General features: G+C 38.7%; 1 protein-coding gene across 1 annotated transcript in view; it reads left to right on the top strand.

The window, feature by feature from the left end:
- Window positions 1-17,390, top strand: part of LOC125299726 (receptor-type tyrosine-protein phosphatase gamma-like) — a 70,064-nt gene that overhangs the window by 23,856 nt on the left and 28,818 nt on the right. The window contains exons 2-3 of the mRNA XM_048251131.1: window positions 13,032-13,137; window positions 13,282-13,323. Of these exons, the coding sequence (XP_048107088.1) occupies window positions 13,035-13,137; window positions 13,282-13,323 (145 nt within the window). The 5' untranslated portion in view covers window positions 13,032-13,034. The remainder of the gene's footprint in view (window positions 1-13,031; window positions 13,138-13,281; window positions 13,324-17,390) is intronic.

The following is a 17,390-nucleotide window of genomic DNA, read 5'->3' as shown; positions in this document are numbered from 1 at the left end:
AGACAAAAAAATTTGGTACACAGTCAGTTCTGTACTTAACAAACATAATCTAACATTACACTGCAGCTAACACTTAAACATGCCAGTGCACCAATTGCGAATATTAAGAATGACTGACAACATTTAGGCTACAGGAAATAGGATTTTAAAGATCAGTGCCTACCTTATTTTCCATTTTCTCTTCCACAAAACCCAACATAGGCTAATCAAGGATATATATATATTTTATACTTTTACTTTTTTATTTGAAATATCTGCATTGATGGGGGCAGTAGGCAAGCGTTAGGCCTACTTTCGTTTTGCACTTCAGCTTGTATTGAGTGTAAACAAACAAGCATCGCGTGGAAGCCTGGAGTTGTCAGTAGCGTTCTACCTTTGAATAAAATGGGAGTATTACGGGGAGGCTACTTTTGTGCCTGTTAAGCTACAGCTATATTTTGCATATTGCAGTAATCGTCAACTGGGCTAAAAGGCATGTTAGGTTACCTTTCCTTCTCTCACTGCATTCTCAGCCTGTTCCTCCAAAATCCGATGAATTCGGTGGATAGAAGAACTAATTTCTTCAATCTTTGCATCTTGGCTGGCTAGTCTAACTTTCCACTTTTTCTGCGTGCTCTTGGTTTGATAGAAGGCGACTACTAGCGAGTCTGCTTGAAACTGCTAACGTTGATGGGAGGTGTAGTTTTTATGCTGCATTCGCAACGTGATTCTATGGTTTGCACCAGTAATGTTTCTTGATGTTGCGGTGTATTTTGTAGACACATATTGACATGGTTAGAAGTCATTCGCAACAGTGCGCCTAAATATTTTTTTTGCACTCATGCACCATAATTTTTTACTTTCGCGTAATGCGGTGGAAATGGCCGCTACTGGAGAAACCCTGATTTATGGTATGTTAAAGAGCCCGCATCAACCTAACCCATACCCACTCATTTGTGATTTGCACACATAAAGTACATGCACACACACGTGCACACACACACACATACAGACAGGCAAGCACACACACACATAAACACATACAGACAGGCAAGCACACACACACACATGGGCGATTCTCATGAAAAACAGATTTAAAACGGTTCACACTTGAAAATTTTAAAATGGCATTTGAATACAATTTTTCTTTTTGTTATGCAAGATTAGGGTCTAAACTTCTTAAAACACTTAAATATATATATATATTCATTTTTTTCTGTATATTTTGGAGCATTTTAGTCAGTCAGAGCACATAAATTCTCAGCACATAACATGATAACATAGAATAGATATGGTTTAAAAAAGTTACAACTATTTTAGTTTTTTAATAGATATTATTAACAGTTGTGCCCATATGTGTATATAGCCCAGAAAATATTATATTTATAAGTTTCCCATTTTTTTTCAATTTTATGATTTGTCTCATTACCGCAACATGTTTCATGATTCATGTCCTGTTTTTTCAGGATATTTAACTGAAAATTCAAATGTATAATTACTTATTTAGTACAGATGACAAATGAAGAAATACAATTTATCCAAATACCATTATAAACTAGAATTTGCTTTACAACAGCAAAATAATAAGTAAAAAAAACCTGTGTTGCGGTAAAGAGAAAGGTGTTTCGGAAATGAGTGTCAAAGTTTCGGTAATGAGATTCCTACTTAATTCACCATAACACTTTACACAACAAACACAGAGTGTGAATGCTGGGAATATATAACAAATTCTTGAGATTTACCTTTAGAGTTTTTGTATGGAGAAGTAAATGTGGCATTTTCTGTTGAAAATTATTCTCAGAAAGAATGAAAATATCCCATTTTGAACTGTGTATTTTAATAAAACACATTCCAGCATACTGTACCTCAATTGCCTCAGACATAAATTCATTAAAAATATAAGCATGAATGTAGACATAAATGGGAAAAGGAATGTTTAAATACAATATAATCAATACATCTCATTACACAACTGTGAAACATTAAATTCATGAAAACAATACACATCAATGTAGATATAAATCAAAATGGAATGTTTACATACAAAATGATCATTACAACATCTCATTGTGCCTCATCTCATCTCATACATCACAATATGCATCAGGTGCAGCTTGTGTTTAGCCCAAATATCAGGCAAAACACAAAAAAATGCCTGCATGAGAGGAAGTGACTGGCAGAGGCTCGAATTTGGTCTTTGATGTCGTTGGCGGTAGTACCACACCTTTTCCCCAGAAAACTTAATTGATGGCACATAAAATCGGTTTTCCCAGCTTCCAGTTCATATAGTGTCCACCTCATACTGGTCATCTGCAATCTGTATTTTAGAAAGAATAATTTTAAGAGAGTGCCATCAACTTGCCTCTCCAGCACTCATTTGAAACTTGGCGACTAAACAAGCCTGACAAATGTAGTTTCACTTGAAAGTAATGCCTTGAAATATTTTTTTTTACCTGTATAACTACACCGGGGAACAGATCTGCGTCAGATTCCACAAGGACCCACTGGCCAACCTCTATGGAAGCCTCTGGTGGCTTTGTGGAAACGTCGTCTTCCTGCAATATAGCCTAGAACATAGTTACACACACACACACACCTGGAATAGAGTTACCGAGGAGTTCAGGGTCAGCTGCTGAAACAGAGTATCTGCATCTGGGATGCTTTGGCCGTTATGCCACTATTCGGTCTGCCAGGTTTTAAGGCTGCCCCCACGCCATCTGGGGCTCCTTTTCCATGAGACGCCTCTGTGAAGTTCCATGTCACGATTTAAATCCATGGAGGAATGGTACAGTGGAGGCCAAGTAGAACGAATTTCTGTTTCTGTATTGGGATGTTGGGCCATCAGAAACAAAATGTATGTTGCATATATTGGGGTGTTGTTGGCGGATGTACCTCAAAACAGGTTCCAGGTGGGCCCATATTGCTGTTGCATTGTGCTGGAGGCTGGCAGACACTGATGCAAAGGCTTCCACCCTGCCTTTACTGTTGTAGAACACACCAGTGTGGAGGGTTACCTGCTGGTTCCCCACCTCCGAAATGGGTATCCTTCACTTCCTCACAAGATACTTGCAGCTCCATTTTCGCTGTAATCGATATGGACCATCACATCATCATCATGGATGCTATGCTTCATCGCCTTGAGAGCGGAAAACTGGTGCCTGATGTTGAAGATATGTGCGGCAAAGTTGGGGAGATGTTCCGTGGTAAGAGCTACCAACCTCTCAATGGAAGTACTTCGGTTTCAAGTCGCGTGTTCTTCACTTCTTTCTCCCTGGTTGCAGCTTTCCCAGTCCGCTCCACTGTGATAGACCTGGTCACCCACTCCTGCCAGGTGATTATGTTGCCCCTTTGTTCTCCACATCAAGTGCTGTTGGAATCACTCTGTGTCTTTGCAGGCCTCCCAACGATTATACATACAGTCAATGTTGTTGGTGTTGCACACAACTGACTGTACGACATCACCTGCGCAAGATGATTCCAAAACTCCCGCTGGTGTGTAACTTTTATCATTTTGAAATGGAAATTTTCATGCAGCTTGCATGCACATGTATCCCTGTCAGCAACTTTTTGGCCTGACAATCCAAAACGGTCTAAGCTTAAAGAAATGTGCCTTAGACACATTTTGATGGTGGTTTTCACCACAAAACTTCTTGTGCAGGTTAGCCATTGTGTCATTACCAAGTGCCTTTTCCTATGGATCACTCCTCTCCGCCGGATCTCCCCAGATTTTCCGTTGACCACAGTGGATACATCATCCCTATGGAGGAAAGAATGTACCATTTTCAACAGACCTTTCCTCTTGCTGTTTCTTTCCTTTCACCTTTCTGCTGCCTGACTTTTTTGTTTTTTATGGTCGTGGCAATCTGCTTGGTCACAGTCACCCTTCGAGCTTGAAGTCTCCTAAATTTCTTGTTGAGATTCTGCATTTCTTTTCTGTTTTTTTTCAATTCCTCTTCTGCCTGTCTCAGTTTGGTCCTCAATCTGTTGACAACTTTTGATTTCTTTCTGATTGTGCTTCTCTTTGGGGTTGATGACTGCAGTGGTGGTGTTGGTACATCGTCTTGTATTGATACGTGATCCTCAGGTGTTGGCTTATTTACTTCAGCTATTGCTGAAGAATCATAATTCACTCACAGAAGAATCTGGGTGAGATTGAGAACACATTGGGTTTGTTTTTGTTCTTGTAGCTTTTAAGCTGAATATTGTCTCCACTTGAGTTTTTTTTCTCATGCTCTTTTTCATAAGGTCCTTGACAGTCTTCACTTTTACCACTCTCCCACGCTTGTGATACCTGAAAGAAGAACCCAAGATTTGTGTTACTGAACAGTCATTACACAAATGAAAGTTTTGTGCACAACCATTGTTATTTATATTTGACTTCATTGTGTGTCCATGTGTGAGCCGCATGCACATCTGCCTCAGCCTCATGTACACGCTTCTGTCTTTCACAGTCTGTCTCAACCTGTGTGTGTGTGTGTGTGTCCCTATTATCTCCCTGTCACCCCTAACCTCTCTCTTTTTCCATCTGTACTCCTCAAGTAGCTCAGGATTGCTGTAGATTTTCTCTGAACTTAGCCAGCCTAGCCTTATGGATGCCTTTTTATTCAGAACAGATTCCTGTCTGTTAGGAAATTAAATGACATTGCACATTACAGTTGATTTTAAAATGTAAAAGGTAAAAAATATTACTTTACTATTTACAAAGACAGCTTATATGGATAGCCATATCATAGAATTGTTACATTGAACCACACATTCTATTATGCAATGTATATTAAACTTATCTCAAAAAATGACATGATACAATGCAATGACATGAAATGATGAAAATTCATATAATAAACGGATTTATATAGCAGGTCAGTGCTCAATTACAAAGGACCACAGCGCACCCATATAATTTCGAATAAGATAAAAAAAAAACTGTTAATAAGTATTGATGATATATATACGTGTGTATATAAATAAATAAATATTTTATATATAAATAAATACATAAATAAATATTTTGTAAATAAATAAATACATAAATAAACTATGACATAGATACTATAATATACAATATACTATATACTATGCTATATATCAAGTAAATTAATAAATAAATAATAAGTAAATAAATAACGAAAGTAATAAATAATATAAATAATAATAAATAAATAATATAAATAAATAATAAATAAATAATATAAGTTCATGTCACTTTAAAACATTAATTTCTCATTACAAGAACAGTGAATCTCCAACATAACAGGCTTTTAATTGTTGTTCGTGTATGAGAAAGCTGTTCTGGAGCCTGAGTGACCTTGACCTTCTGGGGCCTCTCTGGGGCCACCATGATGCTAGGCTAAACTTTTGCTAGCTTTTTGTATTTAGACTTTAAAAACCTTAAAATTCCCCAAAACACAATAAAATTTTCATTTTTAAACATTGAAAACTTGCTGTTTGATGTAATGAGAAAGAAAAAGTTGTGTATGCTTCGCTGACAACCAAGTTTTTAACATTTATCTGAGAGATATAAAATGAGGTGTTTACCTGGTAGCCATCTTGGGTGTTACAGTAAAAGGTGTCCCCCTCTCAAAATGGCTGTTTTTGTCTGTTCCTTGTGGTCTTAAATGGTGCTTGAAAAATTGTTATGAGGCTGAGAATATTGGGTGTGACCAAAGTTCTTTTTTCTAAATATTTTCTTTCTTTTACCAGTGAATTCCAAGCAATAACTTTTTATTGAATGTAACAATTTACCTTATGAGATACATTTAAGTTTTTTATTATTTATTTCTTTTAAATATTAAAATTATGTAGTTGAAGAGCCGAGATTCAGTAATGGACGCGTTGCGGTACTGAGAATTTCACATTAAATTGTAAAAAATACATAATTTAAAATATCACAATGTCTTCTTTTAATCACTTCCAATATAGCCTATGATGAGATGTTTATAAAACCAGTGTTTCCCAAATTGATAGCAGTTATCTGTTCATCACAATCCTTAATGCCACCTCATGAGTCTGATTTCGTGAGAATCACCCACATGCACAAACACCCACCCACATGAATGCAGACACAAACACACACACACAGGCACGCATACGCATGTGCGCATGCAAACACACACACGCACACACACACGCATACAGTAAACACACAAACACAGGCACGCATACGCACATGCAAACACACAGACACACACACACTCATAAACAAAAGCAAACTCACATATGCACACACTCATTTACATGCACATGTGTTGCAGGAGTAGGAGATGGAGACAAATTGACAAGCGTGATTTATTTTTGCGAAGAGAATATGCAGGACTGAGAGGCGGTCATATTTTGTATTGCTATGCGGTACATCTAGTTTATTGCTGCCGTTACTCATGTTACTCTGTGGGTATTAGCTACAGAGGACCGGACACTTCAAATGCTGGCATATCGCGTCACATGTAAAATTAAACTGTGTTAAGCAGACGTGAACGGCAGGCTGAACAGATCTGCAACAGAAGGAGGTTGCTATGTTAACTCCAGCTGCAAAGTCAGCCATCTTCACCAGCTTACACGATAATCCAGTTACTGTACAACAACAGTATGACAGTTACAGGAAGATAATCGCTCAGATTTTCGTTATTAGGCCACGTGAAAATAGGCTATGGCTAGGCTAATCACTGGAGGTATTTTTAATATTATGTTTGTTTTGCTAATGGTTAGGCAAGGCCTCCCTGTGGTTTGGATCAACCTAATAATCTTTGAAATGTCAATTGTGAACACTAAGGTGAAATGCGTTGAAACTGACATGCCACCAGAACAGACATTTTATCAGCTTTGAGGTATAATAAAGTCTCCAGTTTTGTAAATTCACATTCTGTAACATCCATAACGTCACATCCATAACGCACCATTAAAGGTTTTAAAAGTAAGAAAGGGGCACAATTTGGTCATCACACTTTACATTGATATAAATCAGCTTTGCACAGACACTATGGACGCATCAACACTGTATGTGTAGCATAAACTTTAACCTATAAAACGTTATGGATGTGACATGGCCATGGAACTTGCTGACTTAAAAACAAAAGCCTTACAAATGTAAGGAGTTGTGCTCTTAAAGGCAAGCTGAGTCATTCTCCATCAAATTCAATCAGATCAGTTACAAACAATAAAATATAGACCTAAATTAAGATTTTAACAACAGTTCTATTTGCGTATGCACAACTTTTTTTTCCATGGTAAGGATGACCTTTGCATGGAATTGCCCTACTATAATCACAGATAGTTTTGTCTCAACATGGTGTGTGTGAGAAAGGACATTTTGCGTGTGTGTATTTGTGCGTGTGTGTGTGAGAGAGAGACAGAGACAGAGAGAGACAATAGATGTGTGTCTCTCTCTGTCATCTGGCATAGATGTGTGTGTGAGTGGTTGTGAATGTGTTTGTGAGAGAGTCAATGTGCATAAATGTGTGTGTGAGAGAGATAGATAGATTGATAGATAGATAGATAGAGAAAAGAGTGTCCAACAATGAGGGTGGACAGTGAGCAACATGTAAAACTCATGAGGACAACATAACTAGTGTCAAGCCTTAGAAACTACCTCCGACTACAGGAGGTGCAGCATAGCACTCTCTGCGGGCATATCTCCAGATCAGAGATTGGCTACTGCTACAAAATCCATCACTAGATGTCCTTGAGTGTGGGTAGAAACAAGAAGAACATGATTATGTTCTTCTTGTTTATTATATATAACACGATTTTTTTTATGGACTTGGAGTCATTTTTACTCAAAACTAATGGCTGGGATAGATTCAGATTTTGCAAAAAAAAAAAAGCCTAACTTTCCCTAACTAATAATGATTAGCAGACTAGGAATCAGAGGGAGAGTTGTATTGAGTCGATAGCTTTATTTTGCATGACCTTGATCAGAACAGTAACATTTTCAGAATGTATTAACAACCTATCAAACATGACGTTTTTCATGCAGGGTTAGTGCCACCTCCGTAGACAGGCTCTGTTGCCACGAACTCCATTTCAGTGAAGACAAACTATGAAACATTGCCACTATGCAACCTTGACTCAGGGAGTCGCGGCGTCCGAAGCGTGCGTTAGCTTAGTGCTTCTTACTGATATATTTCTACTTCAACGGCACCGACAATCAAAAAATCCATTGGAAATTAGATGGCATTAGTATGTAGGCCAATCGGCCCACTTTTTTTTTCTACTTTGCCACCTACAGATGTTTGACAGGTATGATATTTCGAAACGCCATGTTATTTCCCATAGACATTCGACGCCCGGAAGTTGGATGGAGGCGGGACTTATTCTGGAGAGGTCTATAGTGAGGGCAAAGATTGTTAGGCCTTAACAATCTTTGGTGAGGGTAAACACAAAACACCATAAGTTTTTCCCCTGAAGTATGACCCTTAAGGCTTAATTTCTCCTTAGGTAAGGGGTTTATTTAAGGGTGTTGCACAGAATACCTTAAATTGTTTCTTTAGTTAAGGAAAAACGTTACTGCATTGAAACGGATACTGCATTGAAAGGGATTTACCGTCACGAAAATTCTATTGAGATTGTTCAACAACTGTAACTACCTGGCTAGTAGGTGATGTCGTTAGTTAGCAACCCACCGAACACAGTGAAGTTTAATTTTCTTATCATTCATCTTACCTTAAGAATATTCACTGAAATTATCCAGGTAGGAAGTAAAGCATGTTATAGACATGCACTGAGCAATACTAGCTGGCTAGTTAGAAATGATCCTGACTGTCATCAGTGCACCAAAACAAACTTTTTTGTTAATATTTTGCCTAGCGAACCGAAGCTCATAGCAGGCTAACAAGACATCCACATGAAGTTAATGTTAGCCTACCACTAACGTCATGTAAACCACACAATAACAATAACGCATGTTTCTGATAGGCTTATTTGACAGAGTAAGCATATAGAGAAGTTTTATTTTAAATTGTATAATTTTCAAAAAAGTAATTATTGCAAGTTGCACTACTTTTTGTATTGGTTTTATACAAGATGTTTGTGAAATATGCACAGTAAAAGTTCTGTATTTTGACTGCAATTGTCTTTGCATTCTGATTAGATTCTTCATTAGAATCATGACTGGCTCTTTGTAAACAGCATCATTTTCTGGGGCCATGCAAAACTGCATTACTACTATTGTGGAGTTATTCTACATCATGACAGTAAAATAGACCATTCTTAGTCAATGTATTGCAGCAATTACTCTCTCAACCTGTAGAAAATGCTGTGAACATCTGATTATGCATGGGGGAAAAAATACCGTCATATACCGTGAAACCGTAAGAATTTTGAAAAATACGTCATATACATTTTGGGTCATACCCAGCACTACCACGCCTACCTATTCTTGGATTTTAGCTAAAAGCCATTTCCTGACATTCCTTTTAAAATGGGTAAATTGTATGGGCTTGTGTTCTGTTTGATAAATAAAGGCAGATCGTTCCACTCCAGTGCTCCTGTATGAGCATTGCCCCATTCTGGTTCTACACCTCGGAGGGTGCAGGTTGGCTACGCTAGCCCTAGTCCTATGATTATGAGATTCCCCAGATCTGGAAAAATGTCTATTTAGGTACACTGGGGCCCTGTTGTTAATGACCTTGTGTACCATATTGAGCCTCAGCTGAGTCACTCTGGTCTGAACTGGTAACCAGTTGAGCTCCTGGAAGTGCCTCCTTCCAATGTGTTCTCGAGGGCCCAGCCTCATCACAACCCTCACTAAATTATTCTGGGAGACCTGCGATTTTCTTTTTAGTGCGGTTGACAATGGAGTTAATAGGGAATGACCCGGCTCTCCGTAAACGGGCTCTGGTTTAAGCTTTTAATCCATGAATCCCAACCACAGTGCACAGCATTATGGGCTTCAGCATAACAAAACCACTAGGTGCTCAATACTCAACATCCATAACATCAATCATACAATAAATTAGCTTTAAAGGGTCATTCACACCAAGAACGACTAAAAGAACGGCTAAAATGCGATGGGTTCTGATTGGCTATTAGCTTTTTATCGTTCTCAAAATCGCTCTGAAAGTGATCCCCAACGATATCGTTCCTCATGATGTTATTGTTATAATTTATGTATGAACGTCGTCATTCATATTAACGAGAATGATATTTGTTTATAGTTATCGTTATCGCTCTTGGTGTGAATGGGCCTTAACACTTTGAATTCTGTGCTGTTTTCGGAAGCTTTGGCAGAGTGCCAGCAATCTAGATCATTGTTGACTTTAAGCTCTCATTGGGTACAAACAAACCGTTTATTTTTACGCCTCTGTTCCTGAAAAATCCCAAGCTAAACAGTGCCTAGTTTTCATCAAAATCCCTGTTTGTTTTCTAGAAACGGAGATATAGCATTCAACTTTTTCATTTTCCCCTTCAGCACCTGAGAAGTGTTGCCTGTAAAGTTTCCAGGAAGTGACCTAGCAAGACCTGGCGAGACTGCCACCTAGAGATAAACCCACAAAAATAAATGGCCTGTTTTTGACCTGACGTGCATTCGATCCAAAGCGGCAACCATCAAAAGTTGAGTTATGATAAAATGTCTAGATAAAATGTCCAGATGCGTTTTCATGAGTTTTCGATCGTCATCTATTTCAGTAATTTTTAAAAAAAGGCTAAAAACGCAATATCGCATTTTTGGCACTCCACATTTACATGAGTTATCTTAAAGCAACACCAAAGAACTTTCCTCTGTCGCACGCACGCTATTTGTTTATCCAGCACTGGCTTTTCAAATAACTATCGAAGCCCGTTTCCGCCACTTGAAAAAAAAAAACCTGCCAGATACTAAGTCAAAATGATGAGATTTAAAGTCGTAATTATGAGATTTTAAGTCAAAATTGAGATTTAAAGTCATAATTATGAGATTTAAAGTCGTAATTTTGAGATTTAAAGTCGTAATTATGAGATTTAATGTCGTAATAATGAGATTTAAAGTCATAATTAAGAGATATAAAGTCGAAATTTTGTGATTATTAACCCAGGAAGTAAACCCAAAAGGTCATGAGCTGTTGCTGTTCTGCTCAGTTTAGGTAGTTGTAGTTTAGACATAAACTGTTAGGCTACTGTAGCTTAATAGTTTATTTCAGCAATGTCTTTAGAGGTATAATCAACAGGCACTCCTTCGCTTTATGGACATCACCACCACAGGTGGTTTCTTTTAGGCTTTGTTTCTGTAGGCTACGGTTGACACTCGACAGAGGCATCTTCATCCAGCTTTTCCATGCTGGTCACCTGCTCGTTAGAAATGTAGCTAGAGCCTATCAGACATCAGCCTATTTGAACGATCTGGCTGTTTGGTCTATCTGATTATCAAATATGTTGGATCCATTGCATTCAGAATAATCATTCTTTGAAGCATCCATTTGAGTCCAACCCATTTTGATCACATGCATATAATAATAATAATGTGTTGTGCTATGAGTGACTTCAAAGCAACATGCAACCGAGTAGAAGTATCGACATTAGAACTGCAAAAGCTATCCAGCCCCATGGAGCCAGTTCATTATGGGAAAATGAGGAAAGTTGCCGCCCATGGTGCAGAAAAGGATCGCTAGAAAGACAATAATTTAGAATGTGAGCAAGTTCATTTATCTAGTTTAGGCTACAGCACGTAGGCCTAGCATGGCATTGCTTGCTCTGACTCTTATACATGTCTAGCGTTCCTTTTCAGAGTCTGACACAACATGACCTTTAGCGTACTTCCTGGGTTAATAATCTAGAAATTGCGACTTTATATCTCTTAATTATGAGAAATAAAGTCACAATTTTGAGATTTAAAGTCATTATGAAGGAGTGCCTGTTGATTATACCTCTAAAGACATTGCTGAAATAAACTATTAGGCTGTGTGCAAACTGCTACAACCAGAGTAGCCTGGCTAGCGCCACCACTTCTCAATGAGACGTGGTCTGGGAACCAAACGTTAATTTTTCATTATTTGAAAAAATGCCCAGAATCCGTTTATTGGGTGCCACGGATGTCTATCAAATGCGTCTGTGCATAGCTCATCATTGTCTTGCTTTCCCCCTTGTTCTGTGATTGGTCCCCTATCTCAGGCGAAAATTTGCTCCATGGTCTCCAGGCTGCCTTAGCAGCGTGAATCAAATCGCGTGCAAGGCAGCATGGGAACACCCAGGCTACAACCAGAGCCCGTCAACTAGCTAAACTGAGCAGAACAGCAACAGCTCATGATCTTTTGGGCTTACTTCCTGGGTTAATAATCTCAACTTTAAATCTCATAATTACGACTTTAAATCTCATAATTATGACTTTAAATCTCAAAATTACGACTTTAAATCTCATAATTACGACTTTAAATCTCAAAATTACGACATGTTTTGCGAATACTGTACGTGGGACAACATTCAGCATGTTTCATTTTAGGACTTCATCTTGAAGTATTAAAGGAATATTCGCTCATACGCTCATTTTCCACCTCCCCTCGAGTAAAACAATTTATCTTTTACCTTTCTCCAGTTCATCTAGCCGTTCTCTGAGTATGGCGATACCACTTTTAGCTCCAGCCTAGGTTGAATCGAATTAGACCATTAGCATCTCGCCTGCTAGTATCACGCTTAAAAGTGACTAAGATTTCCGGTAATTTTTCTATTTAAAACTTGTCTCTTCTCAAGTTAGAAAGTGCAATAAGACTGAATAAGATGGAAAATTAAATGTGCGATTTTCTAGGCTGATTTGACATGGACCTATACTCTCATTCTGGCGTAATAATCTGCTGCAGCTCAAACTTGTTGCTGGAAGTTACAGCCTATGGGGAATTTTCAGGTGCTGCGTGATATCATTGTGCTACTGCGCCCGGTACGTTTGTAACATTCTTTGATTATTACACTGGAATGAGAGTATAGTTCCTTGTCAAATCAGCCTAGAAAATTGCCACGTTTTATTTCCCGTTAGTCTAATTACACTTTCTACCTTAGGCCCATTTTTCTTTTGTGGTATTCTGACACTCAAGTTTCGATTGCCTACTATGATCTCTATGAATTCTTTTAACTAGACTTTTTTCTAACTTCAGGTGATGCAGCCTGATACAAAAAGGATGGATATGACTTTTAGTAGAGCCATACTGTTTTCACTGATATTAGCCAAAGCATCAGCGCTAACTAATTCTCATATCGCAGGTGAGTTCATTTTAATATTAAGCTTAAATGATAGTCATACAAAAGGAACTTATTCCTATCATAAATGGCAAGACTCTTTTTGCAAATGTTTACATTTGAAAACATCTTTGAAAACATTTTTCTAATTTCTTCTCATTTCTGTAGTGTCGTCCCCTGACTACTGTTACGACCCGTACCGATGGTGTGGTAAGGAGCCTATTTCTTTATTATTTGCCTCTTAGAGTGAAATGTGGTTGCACAGGCATAATAAAATGTTATAAATTGTATCAGTATTTGTGAGATATTTAATGTGAATATGGTAAGTATACTGTATACTGGTAATACTAGCCTAAAGAGGCTAGGGACTTGTGTTGGGCTTGTGTCAACTCTTGCAATCTTATAGTGTTATTATAGCTGCATTACTTGAGAGCTCAGTGAAACATCTTCACGAGCAAATAATATTAATTCACACACACAGACACAGCAGCGAGCAAAGAAAAAACAGCTGCGAGCGAGGAAAAAACAGCTGGTGGTTGGTGATAACTTTGCTGATTTGGCTTTATAATATTTTTTTTAAGAATAGGTCCATGGGACTTAACATTGGAGCTGCTCTTCGATAGGAACACAACCACTTGGGACGCTGGTTTTCACTTTCCCTCCTCGAACCCGCGAACAGCAGCACCTCGGATCGTGAGGCGAGCGCGCTAACAATTGAGCCAATAGCCCAGGCTACTGGCTCGCATGCCAGCAGCACTCTTGAGGCGTCGGGGGAGTGAGGTTTACCAACGTTCCACAAGCACAGCTAAGCTAGCTGGCATCTGGAGATAGGTCATGGTAGCTTGTTGTCACGTGATGATTTGGGAGGTTTCAGACATAGACATAATATACATAGACGCTGCATTGGCTGCTGGAAACGAGAAATGCGGCCGCCATCTTGGACCGGTCATACTCCTCGTTGCGTTGCAGCAGAAGACACAAGATGCCAGCCCTGTGCAGCATGTTCCTAGCCTGGCGAGCCAGACCCACATTAAAATGTAGGGTCTGGGTACTCACCGTTCGCAGTGCTCAGTCCGAGGGGCGGGATAATCAGTTGTCTTTCAAATTCCCTCTGCACGCAATAGGACGCAATAGGATATTTGTTTTCAAGTAGCAGGGAATTCAAGCCAAACCGTTGCAACTCTGCCATCAATCATTATGTTAAGCCCACCAAACGACTCTATACACGATTTCAATGTCCTGATTAAGTTTCGATTTCTGGAGCTCACAAGCCAACGGAGAGTTGCTAGACTAGCCCTGGCAGCAATTGTAATTTGCTGCCGCTAGGGGCGCGTCTAGATTTCTAGGCTAGCATGTTCCTGCTCAAATCGGCGGACCATCGCAAACAGGGCTCGGGGGATTTACTTTTCACAAGTAAGATTTAACATTACCGTACTATTGTATTGTATGGTACTGGTTGTATTTTGTGAATAGAATATTACCAGAGAGTTGAGAAGGAACAAGGATCTTTGATATTACTGTATGAGAATCGTAGCCAGCTAGTTAGGCTATGTTTACTCTGTGTTCACCCGGATATGAACTGAGACTTGATAAGTCATATTCCATAACACTGACTTAGATTACAACTGACACAAAAAGGCTATTGTAGAAATAAATCATACTAGATTTGGCCGAATTTTACACAAGTGGCACAGACAGCCTATTATTGGGCAATCGCTAGCTGCTACTTGTAGCCTAAGCGTGTTGGTAGCCTAGCTTCACTATTTCCTGAATAAAGTAACTTTTCAATAGCTTAACTTCTTTATTTATCAAGTAGCTTAGCCACACAAGCTACAATTTTCTTGTCATGTGTAATTGGCACAATTTAAAGTAGCTTCCTGTGTAGAGAACTAGCCTACTGCTGTGTTTGTTACTAATACATTTGACTGGGTGGTAGTATTGTGTAGTGTTTTATTCATGGCAGAGTAACTGATAGTTTAGCTCACTACAATTTCGCAGTAGCTTGCCCAACACTGTATTATTCACATGTCATTTACCCTAACAAGAATAAGATGCCTCTCAAATTCCTATTCATTTATTTATTTTATATCTCCCCAGAACAACTGCCTTGCTCAAGGAGACTGTGAATGAACTGAACAGTCTCCTCACATCCCTGGAACTGAGGAAGGTGCAGCTCTTCATTGCAGTATTGCAGGGCATCTGCTACACTGTGACTGAATATTTGATTTATGAGCTTCACCTTCATCACCTGTATTCACCACTCTGTGTCCCATTTTCCCATCATCTGGTTGACTCGGTCCTTTTTTATGGAGTTTACCCAGTTTCACTATGTACTGCTATCTTATTTGCCCACCTGCTGTCTGAAGAACTTTTTTTCTTAGCCAAAGTGTACCCAAGCAATTTTAGCAAGGTGGGAACATACAAAATGACATGCACCAGTTGTCGAAATCATAGAACCAACTGCATGACAGTAACCTCTGTCTCACTGAGCCTGTGAAGACACTCCCCGATTCTTTACTGGTTGCAATGAACGGGGCTGATCTTAGCAGTTTCTAAAATGTTTCTTAATTCCTTTGTATTTAATCTCTTCATTGGGGCTGAAACCTTTCTGTGAACTGTAAATAACAGATGCTGTTGATGAACCCATTGACACTGTACAAGTGACAAGTCACCTTTTTATCTTGAATTGATGAACTGTTACACTTACTATACCAAACCAATGTCCTTTTTTTAAGGATCAGAAACAAACCTACAAACTTGCACTTTACAATATTTATGGAACTTGTCTAACAAATGCTGTTGATATTGAACCCAGTTACTCCATTTCCTTTACTTATGCCACACCAATGTCTGTTCATCAAATTTTATTTTTGATGGCACTGAACTGAACATGTTAATGGATTTTTTCTGTTAATTTAACTCATTAAAACTTGTATCAAACCAGTTTCTGTCTATGCTGTCAAACATGGATTAGTTATGTTCCCAGTGTTTATATTGGATGTCATCACTTTATAAAATATCATATCAGAATATTCTATTACTATTAAGCCCACTATGAATATTAAAATACACACAACCATGTTTCCTGTATCATACAGCTTTTCTACTGGGAGGTTTACAACTTATTCTGTCAATATACCCAAGTTTGTCACTAAACCACATAGGCCTACTTGGAATACCCCTCAGATGTCTGAATGGCACTGATCTCACTTACATGTTTATGGAACCTTTCTGTGAATAACGCTGTAACTTTTCTGTCAACTGTGAACTATATTTAACTCATTTAAACTTGTATCAAACTAGTTTTGTCTATGCTGTCAAACATGGATTATGTTCCCAGTTTTGATATCGGACGTCAGGTCACTTTATATCATATATCAGAATATTCTATTACTGTTAAACCCACTATGAATATTAAAATACGCTAAATCATGTGTCCTGTATCATAGCTACATGTATGACCTTTGCAGCAAAAAACCTGCACGAGAATCTGTTCGGTATTCAGTGAGATATGATTAATTAAGTGCGCTGACAGCTCATCGCACCGGCCAAACAGATTACAGTACACTGAGTGGAGTGGATGACCGGTCCAAGATGGCGGCTCCAAATCTCGTCAGCGCTAGTAGGGAGTAGCGGTCGATGCGTCGTCTATGTATATTATGTCTATGGTTTCAGAGCTCGTACGCCATGTTGTCATCTTACAGTCTATGGTTGTCATTCACGCTATCGGTTACCATGGGCGACAGTGACACATAGCAGAAAAACGGCTTGAGAAGTTATCACTGCGTTTAAACTGAGAAATTAAGAGTAAATTGAGAAATTAAGAGTAAATTGACCTGACCCAATTCCCCATGGATATTGATATTGACTTTATCTTTTTTGTTTTTCTTTTTTTAAAATATATTTTTTTTGGTCTTTTTTATGCCTTTAATGATAGTGACAGTGGAGAGTGACAGGAAGTGAATGGGAGAGAGAGCAGGGTGGGATCCTGGAAAGGACCACTGCGTAGGTCGCCGGTGTAAGGTGCAGGTGCCCCAGCCAGCTGCGCCACAGCTGGGGCCAGATATTGACTTTATGATTTTGGAAAATCTGCTTAGGAATTGGTTGCTGTTGTAAAGATCAGGCTAGTAATCCTCACAACACAGATGAACTCAGCCGGACACGGATGAACAATGCTGTTCTTCGTTTATTACAATGTAATGTAAGATACTATAGACTCACACGGGCATGACGGGTTAAGCATTGTCAGTAAGTAAAATAAATATCACACACATGCA

The sequence above is a fragment of the Alosa alosa genome, chromosome 8 (genome assembly GCF_017589495.1).
Source record: "Alosa alosa isolate M-15738 ecotype Scorff River chromosome 8, AALO_Geno_1.1, whole genome shotgun sequence".
Lineage (NCBI taxonomy): Eukaryota > Metazoa > Chordata > Actinopteri > Clupeiformes > Clupeidae > Alosa > Alosa alosa.
This window is presented reverse-complemented; position numbering and strand designations above follow the sequence as displayed.